Below are 12540 nucleotides of genomic sequence, written 5' to 3' on the forward strand. Positions count from 1 at the left end.
TTAGTGCAGTGCTCTGCCATTGATTGGGAAATTGATTGATTGATTGATTGATTGAATTAGCTCTTAGCAGCACAGTCTAATGGAAAGACCACAAGCCTGGGGGGTCAAAGGTTCTAACCCTGGTTCTGCTGGTTGTCTGCTGTGGGACATTCGGCAGATCACTTAACTTCTCTGTGCTTCCATTTCCTCACGTGTAAAATGGGGGTGAAATGCCTGTTCTCCCTCTTACTTAGACTGGGAAACCCATGTGGGCAGCGTGGCTCAGTGGAAAGAGCCCGGGCTTTGGAGACAGAGGTCATGGATTCAAATCCTGGCTCCTTCAATTGTCAGCTATGTGACTTTGGGCAAGTCACTTCACTTCCCTGTGCCTCAGTCCCCTCATCTGTAAAATGGGGATAAAGACTGTGAGCCCCCTGTGGGACAACCTGATCACCTTGTAACCTCCCCAGTGCTTAGAACAGTGCTTTGCACATAGTAAGCGCTTAATAAATGCCATTCATTCATTCATTCATTCAATCATATTTATTGAGCATTTCCTGTGTTCAGAACACTGTACTAAGCGCTTGGGAAGTACAATTCGGCAACAGTTTAGAAGGGGGAGACAGACAACAAAACAAAACAAGTAGACAGGTGTCAATAGAGAAGCAGAAGTAGTAGAGAAGCAGCCTGGCTCAGTGGAAAGAGCCTGGGCTTTGGAGTCAGAGGTCATGGGTTCAAATCCCTGCTCTGCCAATTGTCAGCTGTGTGACTTTGGGCAAGTCACTTCACTTCTCTGGGCCTCAGCTCCCTCAGCTATAAAATGGGGATTAAGACTGTGAGCCCCCCGTGGGACAACCTGATCACCTTGTAACCTCCCCAGCACTTAGAACAGTGCTTTGCACCTAGTAGGCGTTTAATAAATGCCATTATTATTATTATTACTAATACCATCAAAATAAATAGAATTATCTACCCCAGCGCTTAAAACATTCATTCATTCAATCGTATTTATTGAGCGCTTACTGTGTGCAAAGCACTGGACTGAGCTCTTAGGAAGTACAATTCGGCAACAGTCTACAAGGGGGAGACAGACAACACAACGAAAGAAGTAGACAAGCATCAATACCATCAGACAAAATAGAATTATCTACCCCAGCGCTTAGAACATTCATTCATTCAATCATATTTATTGAGCGCTAACTGGGTGCAGAGCACTGGACTGAGCGCTTGGGAAGTACAAGTCGGCAACAGATAGAGACAGTCCCTACCCAACAGCGGGCTCACAATCTAGATTTGTACTTCCCAAGCGCTTAGCGCAGTGCTCCGCACACAGTAAGCACTCAATAAATACTATTGAATCATTATCCTTCTAGACTGTGAGCCCACTGTTAGGTAGGGACCGTCTCTAGATGTTGCCAACGTGTACTTCCCAAGTGCTTAGTACAGTGCTCCGCACACAGTAAGCGCTCAATAAATATAATTGAATGAATGAATGAACCAAATGTGACCTGATTATCTTGTTCTTAACCCAGCATTTAGTTCTTGCCTGACATGTAGTAGATGCTTAACAAATACCACAGTGATTATTATTATTAATAATACTAATAATAATAATTTTGGTATTTGTTAAGCACTTACTATGTGCCGAGCACTGTTCTAAGTGCTGGATAGATATACAAGGTAATCAGGTTGTCCCACATGGGGCTCACAGTCGTAAACCCCATTTTCCAGATGAGGTAACCAAGGTAAAGAGAAGTTAAGTGGCTTGCCCAAGGTCACACAGCTGACAACAGGTGGAGCCAGGATTTGAACCCATGATCTCTGATTCCCAAGCCTGTGCTCTTTCCACTGAGCCATTCTGCTTATTTTATTTTGTTAATGATGTGCATTTAGCTTTAATTGCATTTGTTCTGATGACGACACCTGTCCACATGTTTTGTTTTGTTGTCTGTCTCCCCCTTCTAGACTGTGAGCCCACTGTTGGGTAGGGACCGTCTCTATATGTTGCCAACTTGGACTTCCCAAGCGCTTAGTACAGTGCTCTGCACACAGTAAGTGCTCAATAAATACGATTGATTTGAATGAATGAAAAGCACCCTGGAGAGAATGGGGAGGGTAGCCCAGATCTAGTAGGGGGAGAGGAAGACACTTTGTCCTCTTTCACTGGAATAATAATAATAATAATAATAATGGCATTTATTAAGCACTTAGTATGTGCAAAGCACTGTTCTAAGCCCTGGGGAGGCTACAAGGTGATCAGGTTGTCCCCCAAGGGGCTCACAGTCTTAAGCCCCATTTTACAAATGAGGTAACTGAGGCCCAGAGAAGTTAAGCGACTTGCCCAAAGTCACACAGCTGACAAGTGGCAGAGACAGGATTTGAACCCATGACCTCTGACTCTTTCCACTGAGCCACGCTGCTTCTGGGAGTCTTTGTTCTGTCCTGAATGACCTATGGAAGCCATTTCTCTCACTAACTCGGATAGAGGCTTTGTTAAAAAGGTTTTTAGATTAGGCCATGGTTTCTAGGATGATTGTCTGTTAATCGGTACTAAATCCCTTCAGGAGCTGTAGATAGCTACCTTGTGACCCTCACCATCAACAATCCCTGTTTGTTTCTCTCTGTTTAAGTTTTAAATTCAATCCTGTGTGTTTCTTGTGCCTGTTCGTGAGTTAAACTCAGCCCAGGCCCCTGAGGTTTATAGAGTTTTATTTAGAATTGGGGGTTGGGGTGGGATTGGTTGCGGGAAGGTCTTAAATCCATTCCTGCCTTGGAAGATGTGAAGTTTGAAATGCTCAGTCTTGTTTGCCTCATTCAAAAGAGCCCCAAATCCAATCCAGAGGGAACCCAAGTTTGACAGATTTTAATACTACTCATAATAATTATGGTATTTGTTAAGTTCTTACTCTGTGCCAAGAACTGTGCTAAACATTGAAGTTGCTAGAGAAATATGCAGATGAGACACAGTCACTATCTCACATGGGGCTCACGTGGGGCTCACAATCTAATTAGGAGGGACAACAGATACATAATTTTATTTTACAGATAAAGAAACGGAGGCACAGAGAAATTAAGGGACTTGCCTAATAATAATAATAATGGCATTTATTAAGCACTTACTATGTGCAAAGCACTGTTCTAAGCGCTGGGAAGGTTACAAGGTGATCAGGTTGTCCCTTGGAGGGCTCACAGTCTTACTCCCCATTTTACAGATGAGGTAACTGAGGCACAGAGAAGTTAAATGACTTGCCCAAAGTCACACAGTTGACAATTGGTGGAGCTGGGATTTGAACCCATGACCTCTCGACTCCAAAGCCCGTGTTCTTTCCACTGAGCCACGCTGCTTCTCACAACAGGCAAAGAACTCTTCATCAATTTTCATGAAAGCAGAGCTTAGTACAGTGCTCTGCACAGTGCTCTGCACACAGTAAGCGCTCAATAAATATGAATGAATGAATGAAGTTGCAAAAATGATTGAAGAAGAAAATTCTGATGGAAAAAGGAATTCAGAGGTATGCAGAGGTTTTCAAAAGGAATTTCTCTGCAAGGCACTTTTTTGAAGAAAGGAAGAAGGTGGTGCAACCTAAATTGGATAAATAATGATAATAATAATAATAATAATGGTATTTATTAAGCACTTACTATGTCCAATGCGTTGTTCTAAGCTCTGGGGTACATACAAGGCAATCGACACACTCCCTGTCCCACATGGGGCTCACAATCGTAATCCCCATTTTACAGATGAGGTAACAAGGCACAGAGAAGTGAAGTAACCTGCCCAAGGTCTCACAGCAGACAAGTTGCGGAGCCAGGATTAGAATCCATGTCCTCTGACTCCTAAACCCATGTTCTTGCAATTAGGGCATACTGCTTCTCAGGAGTCAGGAGACCCAGGTTCTGGTCGAAGTTTTGCCACTGGCCTGCTGTGTGACCTTGGGAAGGTTTTTCAACCTCTCTGAGCCTCAATTCCCTTATGGGCTGCAATAATTGACCATCTCGTATCTACCCCAGCATTTAGTACAGTGCCTGGCCCTTAGTAAGAACTTAATAAATACCATTAAAAAATAGTGCAGAAGGAGAAGGGAGGGTGAATCTTGTCCGGAAAATGAGGTTAATCAGGGAAGACCCCTTAGAGGAGATAAGATTTTACCCATCTCTTTCCCTTATTCCCCTTTTCTTCTTTCTCCTTCCTCCTCTCTGCCCTTCCCATCTCCCTCTTTCATTCCCCTCCTTTCATTCCCTCTCTCACTTTCTCCTCTCTCCCACCCCCCTCCTCTCTTTCCTTTCCTCCCTTTTCCCTCTTTTCTTGCTCTGGGCAAATGGGAGAGGGGATGCTAGTGAGCAAAAGCAAGGAGGAACACATGTTCTAGAAATGAAGACATGAAGGAATAGAGCCTTCATTCATTCATTCAATCGTATTTATTGAGTGATTTCTGTGTGCAGAGCACTGGACTAAGCACTTGGGAAAGTATAATACAACAATAAACAGGATCCTGAGGAGTAACAGGCATGTCTGAGGGAAAATATACCTAGTGAAAAGGCTACTAGGGACCGAAAAGAACCTCTCCTTTTGTGAGGAGTGTGTGGGCTTTCTCTCCCTGATTCCGGGTGAGACATTATTATACTACAATTAGTCTCCTGCAAAAAAAAAAAAATTCTCTGGTCTGTGTCCAACCCTGTTTGCTTGTATCCATTCCAGCGATTAGTACAGTGTCTGGAAAGGAATAAGTGTTTAACAGACACCTTTGGCCCCACTCCGTTCATCACGGTCCTCTCCTCTTTGGAGGGCCGCCTCAAAATCCAACCTCTTCCAGGGAATTTTCCCTGCTTAACTCTAGACTGGAAGCAAGTTATAGGAAAGAAATTTGTCTACCAACTCTGTTATACTGCCTCATCTGTAAAATAATAATTGTGGTAGCTGTATATATGTTTGTATGTTTTTATTACTCCATTTATTTTATTTGTACCTATTTATTCTATTTATTTTATTCTGCTAATATGTTTTGTTTTGTTGTCTGTCTCCCCCTTCTAGACTGTGAGCCCGCTGTTGGGTAGGGACCATCTCTATATGTTGCTGACTTGTACTTCCCAAGCGCTTAGTACAGTGCTCTGCACCCAGTAAGTGCTCAATAAATATGATTGAATGAATGAATGAATGGTACTTGTTAAGCGCTTACTGTAGACCAAGAACTGTTCTAAGTGCTGAGGTAATTTCAGGTTAATTAGGTTGGACACTGTCCTTGTCCCCCTTGGGCTTACACTCTTAATCCCCACTGAGCAGATCACTGTACTAAGAACTTGGGAAAGTAATAATAATAGTAATGGTACTTGGTAAGCGCTTACTACGTGCCAAACATTAGGGTGGAAACAGTCCCTGTCCCACCAAGGGCTCATAGTCTCAAACCCCATTTTACAGATGAGGGAACTGAGGACCAGAGAAGTTAAGTGACTTGCCTAAGCTCACCCAGCAGACATGTGAGGGAGCAGGGATTAGAACCCAGGTCTTTATGACTCCCAGTCCTGGGCTCTCTCCACTGAGCCACGATGCCTGTATACTTGTTTTATTCTGTTGTCTGTCTCCCCCTTCTAATAATAATAATAATAATAATAATAGGCATTTGTTAAGCACTTACTATGTGCAAAGCACTGCTCTAAGTGCTGGGGAGGATACAGGGTGATCAGGTTGTCTCACCTGGGGCTCACAGTCTTAATCCCCATTTTACAGATGAGGTAACTGAGGCCCAGAGAAGTTAAGTGACTTGCCCAAGATCACACAGCCGACATGTGGCGGAGTCGGGATTCGAACCCATGACCTATGACTCCAAAGCCCGTGCTCTTTCCACTGAGCCACGCTGCTTCTACGCTGTTAACCCGTTGTTGGGTAGGGATTGTCCCTATTTTTTGCCGAATTGTACTTTCCAAGCGCTTAGTACAGTGCTCTGCACACAGTAAATGCTCAATAAATATGAACGAATGAATACCTTCCTAAACACTCTCCAGCTTAATCCCCAGTAAAATGGGGACTAAGAGTGTGAGCCCCACTGGGCTTAACCTGATTAATTTGTATATACCCCAGTGCTTAGAAGCATACTTGGCATATAGTAAGTGCTTAGCAAGTACCATAATAATTATTACTATTATGATTACTTTCCCAAGTTCTTAGTACAGTGCTCATGGCATTATCCTCAACTGATCTCTCTCATTCAACCCACATATTTGATCTGAGCGTAGAGAAGCAGCATGGCTTAATGAAAAGAGCACGGGTTTGGGAGTCAGAGGTCATGGGTTCCAATCCCAGCTCTGCTGTGTGACTTTGGGCAAATCACTTAACTTCTCGGTGCCTCAGTTACCTCACCTGTAAAATGGGGATTAAGACCGTGAGCCCCAATTGGGACAACCTGGTTACCTTGAATATACCTCAGAGCTTAGAACAACGCTTGGCATATAGTAAGTGCTTAACAAATACCATAATCATTATTATTGTTATCTGTCACCGAATCCTCTGCGTTCAATGGCAACATCGCTAAACTCCTCCCTTTCCTCTCCATCCAGACTGCTACCATGTTACTCCAAAATCCCATCTTGATCACTGCATCAGCCTCCTTGTTGACCTCCCTGCCTCCTGTCTCTCCCTATTTCAGTCCACACTTCACTCTGCTACCGGGATCATTTTTCTATAAATCTGTTCAATCCACATTTCCCCACTCCACAAGAACCTCCCGAGGTTGCCCATTCCATCAAACAGAAAAACTTTTCACCATCTATTTTAAAGTACTCAATCACCTTGGCCTCTCCTACTTTACTCCTGATTTCCTGCTGCAATGCAGCCCCATCACTCTGCTCCTCTGATGCCTCCTTCTTGCCAACCCCTCTCTGACATCCCGACTGTGGCCTGTACACCCTCCCTCTTCATTTCTAGTCCAGTGGCTAGAGCACAGCCCTGCGAGCCAGAAAAACCTGGATTCTAACCCCAGCTCTGCCACTTGGCTGCTGTATGACCCTGGACAAGTCACTTAAGCTTCTCTGGGCCACGCTTACCTAATCTGAAAAATGTGCATTGAGACCGTGAGCCCCATCTTACCTCCTTCCCTTCCCCACAGCACCTGTATATATGTATATACGGTTGTACATATTTATTACTCTATTTATTTATTTATTTATTTAGTTTACTTGTACATTTCTATCCTATTTATTTTATTTTGTTGGTATGTTTGGTTCTGTTCTCTGTCTCCCCCTTTTGGACTGTGAGCCCACTGTTGGGTAGGGACTGTCTCTATGTGTTGCCAATTTGTACTTCCCAAGCGCTTAGTACAGTGCTCTGCACATAGTAAGCGCTCAATAAATACGATTGATTGATTGATTGATTGATAGAGAAGCAGCATGGTTTAGTGGAAATAGCCCGTGCTTGGGAGTCAGAGGTCGTGGGTTTTAATCCCGGCACCACCACTTATCGGCTGTGTGACTTTGGGCAAGTCATTTAACTTTTCTGTGCCTCAGTTACCTTATCTGCAAAACGAGGATTAGGACTGTGAGCCCCACGTGGAACAACCTGATTATGTTGTGTCTACCCCAGTGCTTGACACATAGTAAGTGCTTAATAAATACCATCATTATCATGACTATCATTATATGGACTGTGTCCAACCTAATTAGCTTGTATAATAATAATGAAGGCATTTATTATGGACTGTGTCCAACCTAATTAGCTTGTATAATAATAATGAAGGCATTTATTAAGCACTTACTATGTGCAAAGCACTATTCTAACCACTGGGGAGGTTATAAGGTGATCAGGTTGTCCCACGTGGGGTTCACAGTCTTAATCCCCGTTTTCCAGAGGAGATAACTGATGCACAGAGAAGCTAAGTGACTTACCCAAAATCACACAGCTTACAATTGAGAGAGCCGGGATTTGAACCCATGACCTCTGACTCCAAAGCATGTGCTCTTTCCACTGAGCCACGCTGCTTCTCCAGCACTACCCCAGCCCATAGGGCAGAGATCATTTCTACCAACTGTTGCGCTGTCCCCTCTCAAGCGCTTAGTAAAGTGCTCTGCACAAGCGCTCAACAGATATAACTGGTTGAGAATTGACGCGCAACGGAGGAAGCAGCATTTAAAAGAGAAGCCAGTGGGTGGAATTTTTTTCATTTTATTTCTTGCTCAGAAACAGCAGGGAGTTGTTAAGGTGGATGAACCTGAATGAAACCTCTCAGGGGCCAGGTGGAAAAGAAAACGAGGAGGAGGCAGAAGCCTGGAGGAATCCCTACGGTGCTGGAGTTGGGCATGGAGAACGGGACGGGGAAGTGGAGCAGTCTGATTTTCGGTCCTGTCTGGGTGTTCTTCGGGACAGGGTTCCTATTCCGAGTGGAAGTTGCAGACTGCCAGGAGTTCTGTGGAGAATGTTCAGATGGAACATGTCAATTGCTTAAAAACAATTCCACTCCCTCCCTCCACCGACTGGGAAAACATGGATCCTATTCCAACCTATTCTATTTATTTTATTTTGTTGATATGTTTTGTTTTGTTCTCTGTCTCCCCCTTCTAGACTGTGAGCCCACTGTTGGGTAGGGACCGTCTCTATATGTTGCCAACTTGTACTTCAAGAGCTTAGTACAGTGCTCTGCACACAGTAAGCGCTCAATAAATACGATTGAATGAATGAATGAATGACCTTCTGGGATTACTTTAGCCATATGAAGTACAGTATTGTTACGTGGTCAGCAAAGCCTTGCTAAAAATATATCTTGGTACAGCGCTCTGCACACAGTAAGTGCTCAATCAATCAATCGTATTTATTGAGCGTTTACTGTGTGCAGAGCACTGTACTATATATGATTGAAGGAATGAATACATCTCTTCCAGGGAGATTTCTCTAATCTTTCATCTCCTTACCCTCTCCTCCCTCCCTTCTGCATCACCAATGCACTTGATTCTGTATCCTTCTAAGCTCTTTGATGGTCATTCAATACTCATCCCCACAGCACTTACGTCCAGTCAGTCGTATTTATTAAGCGCTTATTGTGTGCAGAGCACTGTTCTAAGTGCTCGGAAGAGTACATTTGTCACATCTTTATACTCTGCTGTTTCCCCTGCAAGTAATTTATTTTAATATCTGTCTCCCCCGCGAGATTGTACACTCCTGGAGGGCATCAGTTCTACCAACTTTATTCTATTGTACTCTCCTAAACACTTAATATCCATTGTTTGACTGACTGTTATCTGAAGGACAGCTCACTGCCTCTTTCCTGGGAAAGATCTCTGATGGCAGGGAATCTCTTATTTTTTATTATTCTCTCTCAATTGCTTGATACAGTGCTCTGCACACAGTAGGAGTTCAATAAGTACGACACATCGATTATTATTCGCCCCAGGGGCACTCCGCGATTACTTGTCCACTTATTTCAAAGTAGGAGGTTGGTGACAATCTCCCCCTTCCATTAAATGGAGCAAATTAAAACACTTAAAAAGTCTAAATCACAGCCTGGCTCACCACCCACAACGGCCCGCAGATGTATGCAGGTACTGATTTCTATTCCTGCCGAACCTTGTTTTTGTTTAGCTTTGCTTCGACCTAAATCTGCCTGCTAAAGCATCGCTTTGCTATTATTCATTGTCGAGTTCCACATCTCCGGGAGTTTCTCAGTGGAGCATCCAGCACCTTGCTGTCCCCCTGCCACTTTTCAATATGAATTTGAGGATTACGTAGGGGCGGTTTGCAGGTGGAGGGCGTGGTGGGGATACTGAGATACATCTTAGTATCTTTTGTTCTGAGCACAACCAAACTGTAAGAATCATCATCATCATCAATCGTATTTATTGAGTGCTTACTATGTGCAGAGCACTGTACTAAGCGCTTGGGAAGTACAAATTGGCAACATATAGAGACAGTCCCTACCCAACAGTGGGCTCACAGTCTAAAAGGGGGAATAAATTCCACCTGATGTCACCTGATGTCACCCCGACACTGACTAGGGAAACCTGGCTTCAAATAGAGCCAAGAAATAAGCCATTAAGGCTTGCTTGTAATAAATTCCACCTGATGTCACTCCGACACTGGTTAGGGAAACCCGGCTTCAAATAGAGCCAAGAAATAGGCCACCAGGGCTTGCTTGTATTTCCTCCCCTTGCAGGGAAAAGGGGAGAGGCGAAGCAGGTGGGCTTCCTTCCTCGCCGCAGGGCTGGCAAACGGGGAGGAACTTGAGCTAGAAGTGATCATCATCATCATCAATCGTATTTATTGAGCGCTTACTGTGTGCAGAGCACTGTACTAAGCGCTTGGGAAGTACAAGTTGGCAACATATAGAGAGAGTCCCTACCCAACAGTGGGCTCAGTGATGGCTCTACTTACCAGAGGTAGAACACTGGCTCAGACCAGAGACGGCTGCGAGATATTCCGGTCCTAGGAATTTCTGATAAGTTGTTTTATCCTTAAGGTCGGACAAGCACACGGTGGAGTCTTTGAACAGGAGGTCTTTGGTGTTGGACTTGAACAGCTCGAAGATGTCTTTTTCGCTTCCTTGGCTTCCATAGAGCTCCTGAACAGGGTTAACAGAGTCAATCAATCAATCAATCGTATTTATTGAGCGCTTACTGTGTGCAGAACACTGTACTAAGCACTTGGGAAATACAAGTTGGCAACATATAGAGACGGTCCCTACTCACAGTGGGCTCATTCGTTCAGCCGTATTTATTGGGTGTTACTGTGTGCAGAGCACCGTACTAAGTGCTTGGGAGAGTAGTCATTCGTTCAGCCGTATTTATTGGATGTTACTGTGTGCAGAGCACCGTACTAAGCGCTTGGGAGAGTACAATACCACAATAAAAAGGCCCATTCCCTGCCCGCAATGAGCTTACAGTCTAGATTTAGATATAAGTATCCATACAGGAGAGCCAGTGAACGGTAAATTAATCAATCATATATATTAACGCTTACCATGTGCAGAGCACCGTACTACGCGCTTAGGAGAGTACAATACCACAATAAAAAAGCCCATTCCCTGCCCACAATGAGCTTACAGTCTAGATTTAGATATAAGTATCCATACAAGAGAGCCAGTGAATGGTAAATTAATCAATCGTATTAACGCTTACCGTGTGCAGAGTACAATGCAACAAAAGGCACATTCCCTGCCCACAATGAACTTACAGTCTAGTGTCATTAAGCACTTAATAACACCCCATAAAGTAACTTAAACTTGAAAATAATGCACCATAAAGCGGCTTAAGCTCTTTGTGGGCAGGGAATATGTCTACCACATCTTGTACTCTCCTAAGCTGTCTGCTGTGTGACCTTAGGAAAATTAGAGAAGCAGCGTGGCTCAGTGGAAAGAGCCTGGGCTTTGGAGTCAGAGGTCACGGGTTCAAATCCTGGCTCGGCCACTTGTCAGCTGTGTGACTTTGGGCAAAGTCCCTTAACTTCTCTGTGCCTCAGTTACGTCATCTGTAAAATGGGGATTAAGACTGTGAGCCCCATGTGGGACAACCTGATCACCTTGTATCCCCCCCAGTGCTTAAAAGAGTGCTTTGCACGTAGTAAGTGCTTAACAAATACTATCATTATTATTATTATTATTATCACTTCACTTCTCTGGCCCTCAATTACCTCATCTGTAAAATGAGGAGAGAGACTGTGAGCCCCATGTGGGACAGGGACTGTATCCAACCCAATTTGCTTGTATCCACCCCAGGGCTTAGTACAGTGCCTGGCACAAAGTAAGCACTTAACAAATACCATTATTACAGTAAGCGCTCAGTAAATATGAGTGATCGATTGACGCGGCTGTTGGTTTTTACAGGGATATAAACGCCTCGAGGGCAGGGAAAGCTCTTGATTACTAAGATTGGACAGTGCCTGCTGTGATACCAAACTCTAGGTTTCACATCGAATCAGACGGAGCAATCTCACAAGTGACCATGGCACCAAGGCTCCTTCTAATAATAATTACGGTATTTGTCAAGCACTTACTAGGTGCCAGGCACTGTATTACTAAGCACTGAGGTGGATACAAGCAAATTGGGTTGGAAACAGTCCCTGTCCCACATAGGGCTCGCAGTCTGAATCCCCATTTTACAGATGTTAAGCACTTCCTATGTGCAAAGCACTGTTCTAAGCACTGGGGGGATACAAGGTGATTAGGTTGTCCCACGTGGGGTTCACAGTCACAATCCCCATTTTGCAGATGAGGTAACTGAGGCTCAGAGAAGTTAAGTGACTTGCCGAAGGTCACACAGCAGATATGTGGCGGAGTCAGAATTTGAACCCATGACCTCTGACTCCAAAGCCCGTGCTCTTTCCACTGAGCCACGCTGCTTCTCTAAAGGAGTTACAGATGAGGCAACTGAGGCCCAGAGAAGTGAAGTGACTTGCCCAAGATCACACCCTTTGCTTCTCCCAAACTCAGTTCCTCCTCAGGGTGGCTTGTTTTTTGACTCTCCCTCCCTGACACATTGTTCAAGCCCTTCTTTCTGCCCGGAATTCCCTCCTACTTCAAATCAGCCAAACCACAGCCCTGCCCATTCCCAAAGCGCTCTGGAAAACCCACCTCGAACAGGAGCCCT

General features: G+C 44.3%; 1 protein-coding gene across 1 annotated transcript in view; it reads right to left on the minus strand.

The window, feature by feature from the left end:
* Positions 1-8115: 8115 nt before the first annotated feature.
* Positions 8116-12540, minus strand: part of TF (transferrin) — a 45044-nt gene continuing 40619 nt past the window's right edge. The window contains exons 16-17 of the mRNA XM_038752325.1: positions 10331-10517; positions 8116-8372 (exon numbers count right to left, since the gene is read on the minus strand). Coding sequence (XP_038608253.1) covers positions 8338-8372; positions 10331-10517 — 222 coding nt within the window. The 3' untranslated portion in view covers positions 8116-8337. The remainder of the gene's footprint in view (positions 8373-10330; positions 10518-12540) is intronic.

This window comes from Tachyglossus aculeatus, chromosome 1 (assembly GCF_015852505.1).
Source record: "Tachyglossus aculeatus isolate mTacAcu1 chromosome 1, mTacAcu1.pri, whole genome shotgun sequence".
NCBI classification, from domain to species: domain Eukaryota; kingdom Metazoa; phylum Chordata; class Mammalia; order Monotremata; family Tachyglossidae; genus Tachyglossus; species Tachyglossus aculeatus.